At 42.1% G+C, this 18229-nt stretch overlaps 1 protein-coding gene across 5 annotated transcripts in view; it reads right to left on the bottom strand.

Moving 5' to 3' along the window:
- Window positions 1–5275: 5275 nt before the first annotated feature.
- LOC133560705 (inactive ubiquitin carboxyl-terminal hydrolase 53) overlaps window positions 5276–18229 on the bottom strand; it is a 46822-nt gene continuing 33868 nt past the window's right edge. For 4 of the 5 annotated variants that reach the window (XM_061913526.1, XM_061913527.1, XM_061913528.1 and 1 more), the window contains 9 exons: window positions 17638–17787; window positions 14899–15061; window positions 13975–14121; window positions 13616–13756; window positions 10019–10772; window positions 9886–9944; window positions 7978–8032; window positions 7249–7916; window positions 5276–6056 (listed from right to left, as the gene is read on the bottom strand). In XM_061913526.1, the coding sequence (XP_061769510.1) occupies window positions 5968–6056; window positions 7249–7916; window positions 7978–8032; window positions 9886–9944; window positions 10019–10772; window positions 13616–13756; window positions 13975–14121; window positions 14899–15061; window positions 17638–17787 (2226 nt within the window). In that variant the 3' untranslated portion in view covers window positions 5276–5967. Of the gene's footprint in view, window positions 6057–7185; window positions 7917–7977; window positions 8033–9885; window positions 9945–10018; window positions 10773–13615; window positions 13757–13974; window positions 14122–14898; window positions 15062–17637; window positions 17788–18229 lie in introns of all 5 variants that reach the window. The other variant, XM_061913530.1, reaches the window with a different exon arrangement.

The following is an 18229-nucleotide window of genomic DNA, read 5'->3' as shown; positions in this document are numbered from 1 at the left end:
CGTGTTTGGGGTGAAGGGGTCACACCTTACAGTGGTAACAGCCAAGACAAAGAGGGACAGACAGCTTCTTCCCAAGGGCTGTCAGCCTCCAAAATCACCAATCAGCTTACATTTAGTACAATTTTCAAATGAATGTACCTTGCTGATCTATCCCAATTGGTTGATTCTCAGTGTAATGGTTGTCCTGAAAACACGTCAGCACATTTTCTTCATATAAGTCATCATATGCAGAATAGTCTGCTCAATTTTCAAGATAGTGTTAGGGAATTGGGATAAAATATTTTGGAACGTTTTGGAAGATGTCATATCAAAATTATGATAATAATCAGGATAGTATATAACATGTCTCGTCAACAGTCTCTAGTAATGAATGTTAACGTAAGCCATCAAAACAACGCAATAGCAAGTGTCCACTTATGCGCCTGAAGTATGGAGCCTGGCGCATGTTGTTTCCAATTGTAACATTCATGGAGACTGACAGAGACTGCGAAAATGCCTGAAACGTGAACGCGCATGCATTAGGGCATGCGCAAGCTGCGTAAAGACTGGAATAGCCAGCGTTTTGTGTGTAAACAAGCGAGTTGCCGTGCAGTTTGCAGCAGGAGCATGCCCAGTGCGAAATTTCTCACCTCAAATTCGTACTGGGCATGCTCCTGCTGCCAACTGCACGGGAAATTGCTTGTCTGCCGTGCACGCGAACGCGATGATTGGTTCAATGAACGTGTGAATGTCCCATGTGATCATGACGAATCATATGACTGCAACCAGATAATGGTTGAATTAACGTGTGAATCTCCCATGCCATGTGACCATAACGACTCATGTGAATGCAACCTGGCAATTGTTAGATGGATAAATACCAGTGCATGTGGACTACTGCTTCATTTCCCTCAAGAATTTTGTGGTGAAAGAAGCTCCTCTCCAAGGAACGAAGATGCAGAGATACAGCACTCAACAGGCATTGGAAATGATCCTGGATGGAGCTGACCCTTGCGAATCGGATGGAGAAGACATCAATCTCCAGTTGGATTCAGACTCCGAGCTGTCTCAGTTGTCTTCAGGTAATATTTCATTTCATATTATTTCCCATTTTACATTTCATTTCAGTGAGGGAGTAAATCACCTCAGAACTAGTATTTTTTACTAGAAATAAGAACCTAAAAACTAGACTATTTTGACATGTTTTAAGACATTTGCCAATGGGGCAAGCTTTTTTACTAGCTAAGATTTTTTACTACCTTGATTTACTCATTTCAAGCAAATGTTGTTTGCCTAGCAAATTTTGCCTAGCAAATTTGGCTAGCAAATATTGCTAACCTAGTAAAAAAAAAATGCTTGCCCCAATGGCAAATTTCTTAAAACAACTAAAAATAGTCTAATTTGAGGTTTTTATTTCTAGTTGAAAAATACTAGTTCCAAGGTGATTTTTACTACATTACTTGAAACTAGAAAAATAAACAATTTTTGCAGTGATTAGCTTCTATACTTGCATTTGTGATATCATTTGAATTTCCCATTGCTCATAATTACATTTTTTTCACGCTACAGATGAGGAGAGTGCTCCCCAACCAACAAAGAGAGCTCGGCTGGCGACTGATGTGACAGATACTGCAAAAGATGGCACAGTATGGCATGAAGAACAGGTGGGAACGGGTCCACATTTCACCCCGCCATCGCCATACAGCGCAGTAGGAGAGCCAACAGCTAAGGCCAGGAGGTCAATCACAAGTCGCCTTCAGAGCTTCTTTTGTTTCATCACTCTGGACATGCTTGGCATCATTCGAGCCTGTACAATTCAACATGCGAAGCAAACTGAGCATGTGGATTGGTTCATGGGCATACCTGAACTAATGGCATTTATTTCCATCACCATCATGAGGGGAATCTTCAAGGTGCCATCACTGCTGGTCGAAAAACCTGGGAAGCCCACACATCATCGAAACCATGTCCCGAGGCCGTTTCCAAAACATCATGCATCACCTGCGCTTTGATGACAGAGACACCCGCAGCGAGCGAGTACAGACTGATAGCTTTGCTGCAATTTCAAACATATGGGGATTGTATGTCACCAACTGCATCACATCCTACATCCCTGGTCAACACATCACCATTGACGAACAACTTTTTCCGTGCAAGACTCGCTGCTGTTTCCTACAGTACATTGCAACTAAACCAGACAAGTTTGGTATCAAGTTTTGGGTGGCGTGTGACTTGAAAACCAAATACGTCTGCAACATCCTCCCATATCTTGGCAAGGACCCCACTCGGCCTCGTGGGGAGAGTGTCTGAGAGTGTAGTCATGAGGCTGATGGAACCATTCTTGGACAAGGGTAGAAATGTTACCACAGACAATTTCTTTACGTCACTGTCACTTGCAAAACGACTACTTAGCCGGAATTCAACCATCCTCGGCACAGTCAACAGGATTCGCCAAGAAATCCCACCGTCAACTCGACAGATGCCCCGCGATGAATTTACCACCCAGGTATTTTCATCCACTGGTGCCACACTGACTGTGTATGCGCCCAAGCGGAAGAAGACTGTGTATGTTCTCAGGTGGCCTTGGGGCCCCCTGCCCCACACAGGCTCAAGCGACTCTGTGACTCAAGTGACAGCTGCGAGCTGCTAACAGCCACATTTCCACAACAAAAGGAGTGTCCGCAGGGGGTCCTAAGGGTCAAATCACCCTCTTGTAGGTCTTTTAGGTAAAAAAGTCAATTGACCCCTCCGTGGTAGTTCTGGGAGCTATGGAAGACAACGCACAATAAGGTTTACCTCCATCAGGTAGAAGAGTCTGGTCGCAGGCAGATCTGGGAAGAGAACCTGCAGATGATAAACGTGCACAACTTGGAAACCCCCGGTAGGCGTTTGGGACGGCGTGGCGCAGTGGGGAGAGTGGCCGTGCGCAACCCAAGGGTCCCTGGTTCAAATCCCACCTAGTACCAACCTCGTCACGTCCGTTGTGTCCTGAGCAAGACACTTCACCCTTGCTCCTGATGGGTGCTGGTTGGCGCCTCGCATGGCAGCTCCCTCCATCAGTGTGTGAATGTGTGTGTGAATGGGTAAATGTGGAAGTAATGTCAAAGCGCTTTGAGTACCTTGAAGGTAGAAAAGCGCTATACAAGTACAACCCATTTATCATTTATCCTGACCAGATGCTTGAACCACCTCATCTGGCTACTCTCGATGTGGAGGAGCAGCGGCTTTACTCTGAGTTCCTCCCGGATGACAGAGCTTCTCACCCTCTCTAAGGGAGAGCCCCGCCACCGGCGGAGGAAACTCATTTCGGCCGCTTGTACCCGTGATCTTATCCTTTCGGTCATGACCATAGGTGAGGATGGGAACGTAGATCAACCGGTAAATTGAGAGCTTTGCCTTCCGGCTCAGCTCCTTCTTCCCCACAACGGATCGGTACAACATCCGCATTACTGAAGACGACGCACCGCTCCACCTGTCGATCTCACGATCCACTCTTCCCCCACTGGTGAACAAAACTCCTAGGTACTTGAACTCCTCCACTTGGGGCAGGGTCTCCTCCACAACCCGAAGATGGCACTCCACCCTTTTCCGGGAGAGAACCATGGACTCGGACTTGGAGGTGCTGATTCTCATTCCGGTCACTTCACACTCGGCTGCAAGCCGATCCTGTGAGAGCTGAAGATCCCGGCTAGATGAAGCCATCAGGACCACATCATCTGCAAAAAGCAGAGACCTGATCCCACGGCCACCAAACCGGAACCCCTCAAGGCCTTGACTGCGCCTAGAAATTCTGTCCATAAAAGTTATGAACAGAATCGGTGACAAAGGACAGCCTTGGCGGAGTCCAACCCTCACTGGAAATGTGTCCGACTTACTGCCAGCAATGCGGACCAAGCTCTGACACTGATAATACACGGAGCGGACCGCCACAATAAGACAGTCCGATACCCCATACTCTCTGAGCACTCCTCACAGGACTTCCCGAGGGACACGGTCAAATGCCTTCTCCAAGTCCACAAAGCACATGTAGACTGGCTGGGCAAACTCCCATGCACCCTCACGAACCCTGCCGAGAGTATAGAGCTGGTCCACAGTTCCACGACCATAACAATGCAATCCAATTCCAAAACCAAACCTGACTCAGCAACACTCAGAACTGCAATAAACAGAGCAATTGAGAGGAGACACAAACACGAAACAGAACAAACCAAAAGTAGTGAACCAAAAACAAATATTATCAAAAACAGTATCAATATTAGTTGTAATTTCAGCATAGCAGTGATTAAAAATCCCTCATTGACATTATCATTAGACATTTATGAAAAATAAAAATAAAAGAACAATAGTGTCGCAGTGGCTTACACTTGCATCGTATCTCATAAGCTTGACAACACACTGTGTCCAATGTTTTCACAAAGATAAAATAAGTCATATTTTTGGTTCGTTTTATAGTTAAAACACATTTACATTATTGCAATCAGTTGATAAAACATTGTCCTTTATAATTAAAAAGGCTTTAAAAAAAAAAAAAAAAGCTACTACTCTGCTGGCATGTCAGCAGACTGGGGTAGATCCTGCTGAAATCCTATGTATTGAATGAATACAAAATCGTTTTGAATCGGAAAAATATCGTTTTTGAATCGAGAATCGCGTTGAATCGAAAAAAAGTCGATATACAGTATAATCGAATCGCGACCCCCAAGAATCGATACTGAATCGGATCATGGGACACCCAAAAATTTGCAGCCCTATTAAATACCATCCATTTTCTACCGCTTGTCCCTTTTAATTTGCATGAATGGAGCTGTGATAGGCTCCAGCACCTCCCGCGAGTCCGCGACCCCAAAAGGGACAAGCGGTAGGGAATGGATGGATGGACTACTATGGAAACATTTATTTCGTAAAAAAAAAATACTAATTATAACTTAAATACATACATAAATATATTAAAGTTTGCACGAATGCAGCTGAGATAGAGTCCAGGACCCCCCGCGGCCCCAATAGGGACAAGTGGTAAAAAATGGATGGATGGATTCTCATGTGCTTTTATATTGAGATTGTGAAAACGACTGAACTTGCATGTAATTACGTGCAAGCGACAACAGGTGGCAGAAAAGCACCAGAATTTGAAGACGTGTTAGCGACAGTAGGCTTCAATATATGAATGGTACAATATTTATTACAAATTATTGTTTTATTGCCCCGCAACCCCAAAGGTAATAAGCGGTAGAAAATGTATGGATGGATGTTTTATTGATTACAAATATTTAAAACAAAATACTAATATAGGCAAAGGTACTTGAACATTTGTTTATTTTGTTTAATAAGTTGCGATCAATAAAAATAAAACTTAAATGCAAAAATCTCTGGAATCAAAACATTGTACAAATATTTTTTCTGATGCAAACTTTTTGTCATTTTAAAAATAAAAATACAAAAAGGCACTATGCAGTAAAAACTCTGCATTATGTATGAAAATAGGGAGCCAAAAACAAATGCAACATTTTATTATAGGAACCCTTGTATACTTTGCAACAAAAACAAAGAGCTCGGAGTATCAGTAGTGACGATACAGTGATAAGACATTTGTGCTGACTAGCATTTGGCTACAATTGCCCATCACCTTAGGAGAGTTGATCGGGCGGCGTTTATTAGAGAGATAGAATGAAGACACCTCGATACCCACACAGATCCCTAGGATCTACTAAAGTACAAAGAAAGACTGTCCAAATGGTGAAAAATTTCCATTATTGGACACAATTTCGTTCAATCGTCTTTAACTTGGTAATCCTGATAAAAGGGCTCTCTGAGTGATCCCCTTTTGCCGTACCTTTCTATTTGTGCAAATATTCATCCTTTTTCTTCAAACAATCTTTTTGGCTTGCACATTCTTGCATGTTGTTTTTCAGACATTCAAAATGTACACCAGTCGTAATGCATAGTTGTTTTTTGGGGGGATATTCGTAGTTATTGTTGCTTTTGCTCCAACTATAGGAAACCATGCTCGTCCAGTCCTTTTTGTGTCACGGGGAACCACTTTGCGATAGGCTTCGCGGAAGAAGAAGAAGAAGAATAGCCTAAGAAGAGAGGACAAAAAGACGTTATTTCTAAAATTATACAAGGTGTCCAAGTTGGCCTGTGAATGAGCAATCACACTGCATTCTTTGATTTATTATTTTTATAAGTCGTTTTGTTTTTTGTGTATTGCAAGATGGCAATCATTATTAATTTTAGTTTTGTTTTTTTTACAATGCATGCAAGCTTGTTGTTCTTAATATATGGTGGGAGGAAAAATAAACGCATCCGTATTTGACAACCGTGCTAAAGCATAGCAATCACACCGCAGGCATTGTGGATTATTTTTAGGACGTGACTCCGTAGGTTGGATGTACATTCTTTTTACAGCACTACTCGTTTTCTTTTTTTTCTACTATGCTTCATTAGTAACTGGTGGGAGGAAAGATTCTACGGTGTGTCCAGGTTGGGCACCTGTTTATGTGCTCGTGCATAAAGCAATCACATGGAGTACTTTGACTACCGTATTTTTCGGAGTATAAGTCGCTCCGGAGTACAAGTCGCACCTGCCGAAAATGCATAATAAAGAAGGAAAAAAACATATATACGTCGCACTGGTGTATAAGTCGCATTTTTGGGGGAAATTTATTTGATAAAACCCAACACCAAGCATAGACATTTGAAAGGCAATTTAAAATAAATAAAGAATAGTGAACAACAGGCTGAATAAGTGTACATTATATGACGCATAAATAACCACCTGAGAAGGTGCCTGGTATGTTAACATAACATATTATAGTAAGAGTCATTCAAATAACTATAAAATATAGAACATGCTATACGTTTACCAAACAATCTGTCTTTCCTAATCGTTAAATCCGATGAAATCTTATACATCTAGCCTCTTACGTGAATGAGATAAATAATATTATTTAATATTTTCCGGTAACATGTTCATAATTTCACACATAAGACGCCCCTGAGTATAAGTCGCACCCCCCGGCCAAACTATGAAAAAAACTGCGACTTATAATCCGAAAAATACGGTACATGTTATTTCTATTATGCATGGAATTGTCATTGATAACTGGTAAGAGGGAGGTTAGACATCTGTGTGATGGTAAAAAAGGACACCATGGGGGGCAGCATGTAGTTTCGTCATAATCCTACAAACAGGGTTGAAAGGATTACCTCGACTTTGAATCGAGGCAAACAATGCGAAGAAAAGTCACCAAGAACGGCACTTTCGCGTACCTAGCTCCGGTTGGTTGCTGGAATGTTCAGACGTCTCCACATCCGGCGCAGGAAGTCCTCTGGTATCCATGTCACTCTCCCCAGAAGATGTGTGCTCATCTGATCTCATGTACAAGGCGGGCCTCTTGTGGTACTTGGCCCGATAGGTGTCGGTCATGCAATTATCAACAGAGAAGTAGGTAGTAGGTAGAACGACGTCAGGGGAGTTGGCGCCATCGGGGCCCGGTTTCCTCTCTTCGCCCTCGCTGGCTGACAGCTCGTTCCTGTCCTGGTCAGAGGACTTGGAGCTGGTGTCGGACCAGTGCCTGTGCTCGGCGGGAGTGTCAATCCAACGGATGAGGGTGGTGTGCAAAAGCATAGGCGCTGTGCTGTTTATGTCTCCACTCAAGCGCAGTGGTATCTCCGGGGGTTCGAATTGGTCAACGTCATCTTTCAAAATAGTTTTTGGTGGTAAAGGCGGCGGGATGTCGTGCAGAAAAGGTCCATTGGTGGTGGCATCTTCTTGCTCTGAGAAGGGTCCTACCAGGTCATCTGATTTGTTCCACTCAAAGCTGTGAGCCTTTGTCAAGTAAGGCGGCACCAGGCTGATTGGGCTGTCCACGTTTTCTTCCCTATCGCTGTCCAGGTCATCTTGTATGACTCCAGGTGTGTATCGGAAAGCTCTTCGTCTGGTACACAAACAAAATGATTATGCCATGCCAATCATAACACCTATCTTTAGACGTTTACCTTTGTAATTGCTTGTTTGAGTCATGCAGGTCAGGAGATTTTCTCCCTTGTTCACCTTGAGGAGAAGAAAATCTCTGTGATGTTAACTCCAACTTTTGAGTTACTAAGAAGTAATAGAAAACCACATGAGGCTTCGTCTGCTCTGGCCTGATCTTTGTCTGCTGGGACAGTTTAGGAAAGGCTCCACAAAAACATTAATTATAGTATTCACCCAAATATAATATATAATATACGATGAGGTGGCGACTTGTCCAGGGTGTACCCTGCCTTACGCCCGAATGCAGCTGAGATAGGCTCCAGCACCCCCTGCGAACCCGAAAGAGGACAAGCGGTAGAAAAATAGATGGAACCAAATATAAGACAACACTTATCTAAAATATTTGTACGAGAAAATCAAAGTATCTAAATAAATATTTATTTTTTGGAATATACAGTGTATCATATTTATTAGCTTATTTCTTTTATCACTCTGCGTCTTAGATCAATACTGATTGTATTGTACCATATGTCCCGGCAAGAAATCTGCCTTCAAAGAACTCCGGCTTATTAGTGATTCCCAGAGTCCCAAAAAAGTCTGCAGGCTATAGAGCGTTTTATATTCAGGCTCCAGTACTCTGGAATGCCCTCCCGGTAACAGCTAGATTTGCAACTTTAGTGGAAGCATTTAAATCCCATCTTAAAACTCATTTGTATACACTAGCCTTTAAATAGAGCCCCCTTTTAGACCAGTTGATCTGCCGTCACTTTTCTGCTCTGCCCCCTTCTCCTGTGTGGAGCGGTTATTAGGTTACCACTGATGAAGTGCTAGCTGTTCAAAGTCAGGACCCGGGGCGGACCACTCATCTGTGCATCAGTTGGGGACGTCTCTGCGCTGCTGACTTGTCTCCACTCAAGATGATCCCCTGCTAGCCCCACTAAGGACTGGACTCTCACACTATTAACTAGATCCACTCGACTCCCCACATTTGCGGTCCCCTCCAAAGTTTCTCATTCTATCCCATTGGGTTGAGTTTTTTCTTGCCCTAATGTGGGATCTGAGCCAAGGATGTCGTTGTGGCTCGTGCAGCCCTTTGAGACACTTGTGACTTAGGGCTAAAAAAATAAACTTTGACTGAACGGTATAAGAAGATTTAAAAAAAAAAAAAAAAAAAAAAAGAGACTTAAAGATACTTTTGGCTCGTGCACACAATAGCAGATTCCTGGTTTGCAGAATTGGGGGAATAATGAGTAGTTATCTACTGACTAACCGGTTAAGGACGAGGACACAAGTGATGCCATCTGTGATGAGTCCGCACACTCTTCAAAAGCATTAGAGGCTAAATCCTTTGTGATGGCATGCAATTACACCGGAGAGGGAGGGAGTCAGATCACCACACCCCACACTTCACAAAGCTATTGCATTTTGAAGCCGCTATGTCCATGCGGCGATTCACAATTTGAGGCTGACGATCTGTGAATACTCCACTTCCAAAACCAAAACAGAACAACTTTTAAGATTGGAAGCCTCTAGAATCTTTTGTTTTCTTTTTAACCGTTTTCAGGTATGGAAAAGCGACTTGAAAACAGTCATGCGAACAGTTGACTATTTTACGGGCAATTTTAAAGAAATTGTACAAATTGTATTAACAATAATATGGGATTGTTTTGGCATGTTAACTAAAATATAGTTCTTATTTACTATGCATGCAAACTGGCGGTTGGAAGGATAGATGTCAATGTGTCATGTTCGTGCATGAGCATTTACATGGTGGCTTTAATTCTTCTTTTTTTTTATCATTACTGTATATTAGTCATGCGATTCCTTCAAATAAATAATATTTAAAATTTCAAAGTTCAGTATTAACGTCAGGCCTATTACTACATCAGGCCTTAGGACTACAAATGTCTAAAATAGAATAATTGACTTACCCGTGGAAAATTCAGCATGCATGATGGTGTCATCACTTCCCCTTGGAGGGAACTGATCCCTAAAAGTGCATACAACTCTTTAGAGCTCCTGATTTTAACTCATGAGTGCACAATTTGTTGTAAAATAGCTTACCGGCTCAAATGCAGCTCGTGTATGGGTCGTAGCTCTTTGGACGAAAAGTTATCCACCACAGGCGAGTCCAGATTTGCTGAGCTGTTGCTAATCCTGTCGCTGCTCTCATAGCCCGATTCAGTCCGCTGGATATTCCAGTTGTCGTAGACTTTCAGGGTGCCTGTGCCCTTTGACCTGTCCTTGCTGGAGTCCAGTGAGCTATGGCTGGTCAATGTCCCATGCCTCAGTTCGTCCTCGTATATGGTCATTAGGCTCTTAGGCTTGCGCTCCTCCCGGCCACACCAATTCAGGTCCCAGCCCTGCGACTTGCCGCTGGGTCGACTCTGGGGGCTGTGCGGCCTCCGGTCTAGACTTGCTCCACTGCCATTGCCTCCGCGTAAAACGCTGTCAACATTGAGCGCCTCTCGCATGGGCTTCCAGGGACGGCTGGACCTGTTGCTGCTGCTGCTGCTACTGTGGCCATTCCCGGCGCTTCCAGGACGCTCTCGAGAGTCCTGGCTGCTGTCGGAGTTGTAGCCATTGGAGTGATGCTCCACTCTTCTGCTGTAGTGGGTGCTACTGGGCACACTGTGTAGCATCCGGATCTTTGAGTTGGATCGGAGTTCCTCCTGGGAAGACCTATTGCTAAGTTGGGTAGCCGGTCGGTCATTCCGGGTAGGGCCTTTTCCCTGGCTGCTGTACAGTCGAGTCTCCAAGTGCTGCTTGAAACCATTTTCCGGTGGTGAGATTGATCGTGAGTAGATGCGGTCTTGAGCTGGTTATGGAGAGAAATAACATACAATTTGTGAATATTTGATGGGTAAATTGCATTGCAAAATACCAATAATAAATGGCACTATAATCCACTGATAAAATGGATTAAGACATGCTGAATTATATTCCCCTAAATCAACCCCCACATGATGGCAGCACTCAAGCAGTCGCACAAGATAATTGACTATAGAACATAATTATCTTGCTCCTCTATTGTCCATGCATCCATCCATCCATTTTCTACCGCCTGTCCCTCTCTGGGTTGTGGGGTGGCTGGAGCCTATCCCAGCTGCACTTAAGTGGAAGGCGTGTTACACCCTGGACAAGTTGGCTCCTCATCACAGGTCCATGCAGATAGACGACATTCACACTCACATTCACACACTACAGCCGGTTTAGTGTTGCCAATCAACCTACCCCAGGTGCATGTCTCTGGAAATAGGAGGAAGCAATGCAGTTACGGGGAGAACAAGAAAACTCCACAAATAAATTTTGTTGTCAGTTATTTTAACAAAAAGCTGTGCACTAACTAATTTTTAGTGACTGGTAAAGCTGTAGTGTGAGTGAAGTAAGATGAGCCAGTGGGTAAACTTGACCCACCCTTTGTATCTAGGTATCCATGCACATATTTTGTCATGCAACCATAAATTCCATCCACCCATCCATTTTTTACAGTTTGTCCCTTATAGGGTAGCGGGGGGCTGGTGCCAATTCCCGCTGCACTCAAAAAGCACAAATCATTTCCATCTTGCACAATAAATTAAGCATATTTTTAAAGGGGTAAAACATAAAAAAAACTGTTTTTGCTAGTAAATGTTCACCATAATAAGGTGATATACCTGAAAAGTAGGCAATTGATTGTACCTATGAAGAGAAGAAAAATAAACAACAGAAAAGGAAGAAACAACAAAGAGTAAGGGGGAAAAACAGGCAAAAATCGCAGTGCACACAGCTCTGAGAGAGATGTTAGGATTGCATTAGCATGACCTTTCTGAGCAAGAGAGCTTCAACAATGAAATAAGGTAACCACATGTCACAAATCTGTTTGTAATTGTAAATTTTGCATCCCAAACCACACCTTAGTCTCCCTGGACGGATTGTAGTTCATCCACGCAGACTTGACATTTGCCGGGAGCTTGTGGGCAGCAGAGGGCAGAGTTGACTCTGTTAGTTGCTTTTGTTGGGTCTGTAACTATCTCTGGCCCTACTGTTCCCCACCCCGGCAGATGATGACATGGAGCACTACAGAGGGCACTGTGGTGCATGTAAGTGTTGAAATGGTGTTTTTCTTTTGTCTTTGTCTTTCCATGGTGCAATCGTAAGTGTGCAATTCGTATTTGTTTTGGTATTTCCTTATTAAACTTTTATAGTTACAGTATATGTAAAAATGGTGCCGCTGAAGTGATTGCATCAGCTCTGTACTCTTTTAATGTATTTTATGTCTTTTGATGTTACTTCTCGTTTTCATTTATTTACCTTATTTTTTCAGACTTTTTGTATCTGCACTGCAACCACATATTATCCCCATTGTATGATAAATAAAGGCTATCGTGTCCTATCCTAACACATTTTCTTGGTTGATAGCTTTGTGCGCAACAAAGTGACTGTCAGATTTCTTAGAATTACTGCATCATTGGTTGTAGGAAACCCACCTCAGGATGAAGTATATTTTCCATGGAGTGATGTGCTAAAGAAGCTACCTCAACCTTTAAAGCATAGGATCCCCAAAGTGGGGTCCGTGGGCCAAATCAAGCCTGCAGAATTGTTTTGCTTTCCCTCAAAGGATGGCCTGCCCAATTTAAGAGAAATAGTCTTTTAAGCTCACAGAATCATTGATGGAATGTTTGCAAGGTTAACTAGTTGCCATATCCACTACCTTATATATGACAATACTCCTCACCTAATTGTGCTGCTGTCCGCTTGAAAATCAGTTTGGCCTGCGGTCCATTGGCACATTTCTACTTTGGCCCTTGAAGGAAAAAGTTTGGGCACCCCCACTCTGCAGGCTGGTGGAACCGCAAGGAGACAACAGTTCATATTTCCCTGCAACCTAGATAATTGGAATAATGAATATTTGCTTTAATTAAATGATTTTGAAACCAAGTGGTGGTTTGTTTTTAACAAGTTCAAAACTGTTTTCAATTCAAAAGATCATCAGTTTATCCCCAGATGGTTCAACTTAACCCTAACCTGACAGGTTGAGCTACAAGGGCACTTTTTTTTTGAGAAGTCATTATTTTGCGCAGTTTTTTTAGAGATGCATTTTGATCATTTAATTTGATAAGAGACATCTTGAAATAAAGGTGTCGGTTTATTTTATTTTTTTTGTGTCATGTTTCCTTACCTCCAGGACAACAAGTGTTTTATTGTACCCCACTCTTCCACTCTTCCCTACTGCGATAAAAGCTGTACACTGACTACTCGAAAATATATTCAAGAATGATTAGTGTAGCATTGTCTCTTGAAACTGTTTTTTCCAGATACTGTAATAAACAATTCCAGCCCCCACAACCTTAAAATGGACAAGCGGTAGAAAAAGGATGGATAAGGATAGGATAGTATTGTTTTTTTTGTTGTCACAGCGAGGAAAAGCAGAGGTTGTGACTCAGAGAGCGCAGGATGAAAGACACTCGGCTCAGACGGACGTCATGGTTAATCCTCTTTCTGACACGTCGCTCCCTAACAGCGGATTACATAAGGGCCCGTAGAATTGTGTGTGTGTGTGTGTGTGTTATTTCCCTGTTGTGCATCTTATGTACCATCATATGGAGAGGCCAAACGTGTGTGTGTGTGTGTGTGAGTGTGTGTGCGTGTAAATAAATAAAAAATCAGCGACCAACCAACCTCTGTTGCGTGTCTCTGGCCTGCGCTGACCGCGCCGATCAGAATCTCTTCTAAATGGATGCACCTCACCATCGGCTCGATGGGCAACTTCCCTGATAATCTCTTTGAATGGATGCTTGGGATTGCCGGCACCAATTTGCACTATTACAAAAAAAATACAATGGAAAAAATAATAAGTCAGAGTACCACAACAAAAATATTTTCCCTTGCGAGAACTGTCATCTTTTCTTTGCATCAAGGCCTTATTGTTGTTTAAAATACTTTTTTTTTAATTTCAGTTGGGTTGCATTGCAGATCATACCACCACCAAATTCTTTGGCATGCAAATTAATCTTTACAATGTTTTTATTCCCTCCTACCTGTTGCTCGTCCCCCGCTGTTATGGGAATTGCCCCGGCCAAAGGTGGAAGTAGTTTTCTGCTTTAAGGGGCCTTGACCCAGCAGAGCAAGCAGATTCTCCTTGGTCAGGTCCAGCTTCTTGGGGGATGGAAGCGGGGACTGAAAACCTTAGAGACAACAATGATTTAAAACCGAATATAAACTGGTATGACATGGTGATTCATTTTCAGACAATGATGCTTCAGTTTTCAGAATGCCCTGGTTTTAGGTAAAAGTGTTACCAATGTCTTCATTGGTAGTTTAAGTTTGCACTCTGTTTTTAGTGGAAATGGCTGCAAAATTAAAAACAATGGGACCAGATACATATCAGAATAAAGTAATAGTTCAAACAAAATCAACAAGAGCCTTTGATTGTTTCTTTTCAATCCAGATTGTCACTGAACGCACCACACTGTTAAGGTAAGTCTCGCCAAACAATCAAGGGTAATGTGGCGCTTACTGGCTGTTTTGTTGAGTGAAGCAAAGTTGTGTGAGCACATACAGTAGGCGTTGTCTGTGCTTTCTTGTTTATATGGTTAAAACAAGAGTGCCAGCACTTGGATAGATAAGATGAAATACACTATTCAATTCAAGAAAGAAGTTGTAGCAAAGAAGGCTAAAAATAAAGGTGAAAGGGTTTATGAGTAATTTTTAATCATTTATTTATTGATTATGAATAAAATTAGTATTTCATTCATTATTTAAACTAATTATGTATTGCTTTGTGTGTCTAAAACCATCATTATTGTTTAAGTACAGTATTAATATTTTTGGGTGGGTGAAATAGTTTAATTAGATTTACAATGTTTCCTAATAGCTTTGATTTTCACACATTTTTTTACAACAGACCATTCGAATGGGGCTTAATCCCCCCCACCAAGCAAAACAATCTTATTACTTCTTACCTTCTCCATTGACAGAGGTCTTGTTTTGTGTCTGGCTTAGTTTCTGCTGTAATGCGTCCTCAGCTCTAATGGCGCTGCCATCAGGGTCGGCGTAAAACAACAAAAGAGGCTGGAAATGGCCTTTGATACATTTGCTGACCACATCTTTCCACTTGGACCCCACCTACAAGAAGGAGCAGGAAAATAACATATGACAACAGAACCTGAGAGCAGATGTTTGGACATCATCAGAAAATAAAAACTGGGGTGAACCTTGCCTTGAGTGCAAAGAACAATTAAGTTAGTTTTCAGGCTGACAGATGCCGTTTGGTTGTTAATTAGGCAAAGGGAAGCACAAAATCACAGTGGAAAGGAGAAACGATGCAAAGCAAATTAAGAGCAAAACATTCAATACATTTTAAATGTACAAAGATATTTTAAATTGTTTATACGCAGAAATAGAATAAAGTGTCTCCAAACTTTTGATTTTGAGTTTCATATTTAGTCCTTGTACAGTATCAGTTAAAAGTTTGGAGACATTTATATTCACCGGGAAAACCTGTTAATTTGTTGTAAAACTCCTCATTATCATGTAGTTGCGCTAGTCAGAGCGTAGGCCAGGGGTAGGGAACCTATTGGTCTCGAGCCAGATGGGGCTCTTTTGATGACTGCATCTGGCTCTCAGATAAATCGTAGCTGACATTGATTAACACGACAAGTAATGAATAGTTTTTCTGGTAATCACAGTGGTAAAAATAACGTTCAAAATATATAAAATTCTCATGCCTTTTAATGCATCCATTCGTTTCTACCGCACCTGTTTAAGAAATCTCATTAATGGTGAGAAGTATTTCATTTATTATTGGTTAACTTCAGAATAACAATATTATTCAAAAGAATAACAGAGTTATCATACTCTAAAAATGTTGGTCTTACTTAAAAAGGCACGCATTTAGTTGTATTTATCCATTCATCCATTTTCTACCGCTTGTCCCGCTCAGGGTCACAGGGGTGCTGGAGCCTATTTCAGCTGCATTCGGGCGGAAGGCGGGATACACCCAGTGCTGAAAATATTATATGGCTCTCACGGAAATACATTTTGACATATTTGGCTTTCATGGCTCTCTCAGCCAAAAAGGTTCCCGACCCCTGGCGTAGGCCATGATTGCTGCAGCCTCATCTCAAGTTTCTGCCTGTATTTGATCAGGATATTCACCAAATTTTACTTCAAAATCTACAAAATATTGGAATAATGCAGAAAATACATAAAGAAAATGTTAATGGCCAAATATTAATGTGCATTTAGTGTTATTTGTTGTATTTTTAATGACAGGTGAGCCTCATTAGCCTCCCCTGACTGCATGTCACTGTGTTTAAATGGTAAATGGGTTGTACTTGTATAGCGCTTTTCTACCCATTTTTAAAGGAGCCCAAAGCGCTTTGACAGTATTTCCACACACTGACGGTGAGAGCTGCCATGCAAGGCGCTCACCAGGGCCCATCAGGAGTACGGGTGAAGTGTCTTGCCCAAGGACACAACGGACGTGACTAGGATGGTAGAAGGTGGGGATTGAACCAGTAACCCTCAGATTTCTGGCACAGCCACTCTACCAACTTCGCCACGCCGTCCCCCGTTTACAGTACTAGACAAACGCTTGGGGATGCCTTCTTGTTGAAGTGTAGAGAAAGTGTCTCCAAACCTTTGGTTTTACAATTTTATTTAGCCACGTTTTCAGTATGAATTTGAATTTTAAATTATATTTATATAGCACATTTTTCTAGTGACTCAAAGTGCTTTTACATAGTGAAACCCAATATCGAAGTTACATTTAAACCAGTGTGGGTGGCACTGGGAGCAGGTGGGTAAAGTGTATTGCCCAAGGACACAACGGCAGTGACTAGGATGGCGGAAGAGGGGATCGAACCTGGAACCCTCAATTTGCTGGCACGGCCACTCTACCAACCGAGTATCGGTCAAACATTTGAAGACACATTTTTATTCACTCGGATGAAAGATTTTCAATGCGACAGGAGTTTGGATGAGTATTACACTTTACCCAATAAGAGTACCAAATCTAGATTTTTTTTAAATCGTACTGGTGCTTTAGAAATGGAAAACGTAAAAATATTTGATGAAAAACAATGCCTTTTTATTTTTACAAAATTTTGGTACATTGAAGTTGAACGGACTATTAATTTTAGTACTTCATATAAAAATTATAAGAAGGAATACATTAGAAAATAAGAAATAATTTGCAGCAAAACCACCAACAAAACATAGAGAGATGATGCAAAACAATTGCTTATGTTGTAATGTTGATGCTAACAATTACGGTGTTTGTTCATGCACTTCGCTCGCGGTGAATATGATTGATGCATAATGAGAAGTGCAGTGTTGTTCCTAAAAGCTGCTCTCAGCGTGTCAAGGTCAGCAAATAAGTTAATAAAAAGTGTCAGACTTTGTTTGCCTACTTACAAGATGTTACTTGCACAACATTACCGTCATGCACTTGTTGCAGGTGGCTGAGTCTGAATCATTTAATGATAACTACTTTTTTTTCTGTCTGGTACTGCAAGTCAAAAATCCTTTATGTGATAAGAACACTGCTGTTATTAAGGGCCTACTGCAGAAATGCTCTGTATAACGCCCAGTCTGCTGTTTTCTAGGACGTACTGCAAAAGAAAATCTTCTGTACGACAGAAGTACTCGGTGATACATATCGTGTTGCGACAGTCAAGTCTTGTTGGTCAAGTAGTCACCTCTTTAACTGTGGCGTCGTCAAAGAAGACCCATTTGGAAGACTTGGTGTGGTAGGCGAAGGCACAGTAATGTTGGCTGGAGTAGCAGATCATTCCCACCAGCAACAGTTCGCTCATCTTTGCGTGCTCGTCAGTGACCCTGTAGAAAAGCTGCACAAACAATAACGGCTGCTTTAAATCACAACTAACAAAAAGAAGGCAGCAACAAGAATGAGGATTTGTTTGTGCCTAATGTGTTTCCTGCTCAGCCAGTTCTCACCCTTGAGAACAATAGCAAACAAGTAGCGGGGAGAGATTTGGGGGCGGGTGGAAGTTGTGTACCTTTAACACCCAGTAATGTCACATTAAAGACTCCCGAATGAATCGAGGCTTTTGTGGCACACCAACAGGAGCATGAGAAACATGAGCAGTCACAAATAAAGGCAACGAATAGTTCAGTACAACACTGAAGTTGTGTAACATGTAAAGAGCCTGGCCCTGTTTGAAGCAAACAATGAATTCTGTTAGTTGTGAAGCTCGTCCAGCAAGAGTACTGCTAGTGGGAGGGCTATTTGCAATGGGTGACCCAGTACAGCTGGGGCCTTTTGATCAG

Source organism: Nerophis ophidion, linkage group LG10 (genome assembly GCF_033978795.1).
Source record: "Nerophis ophidion isolate RoL-2023_Sa linkage group LG10, RoL_Noph_v1.0, whole genome shotgun sequence".
NCBI classification, from domain to species: domain Eukaryota; kingdom Metazoa; phylum Chordata; class Actinopteri; order Syngnathiformes; family Syngnathidae; genus Nerophis; species Nerophis ophidion.
The sequence above is the reverse complement of the archived record's forward strand: the minus strand, read 5'-3'. Positions and strand labels throughout refer to the sequence as shown.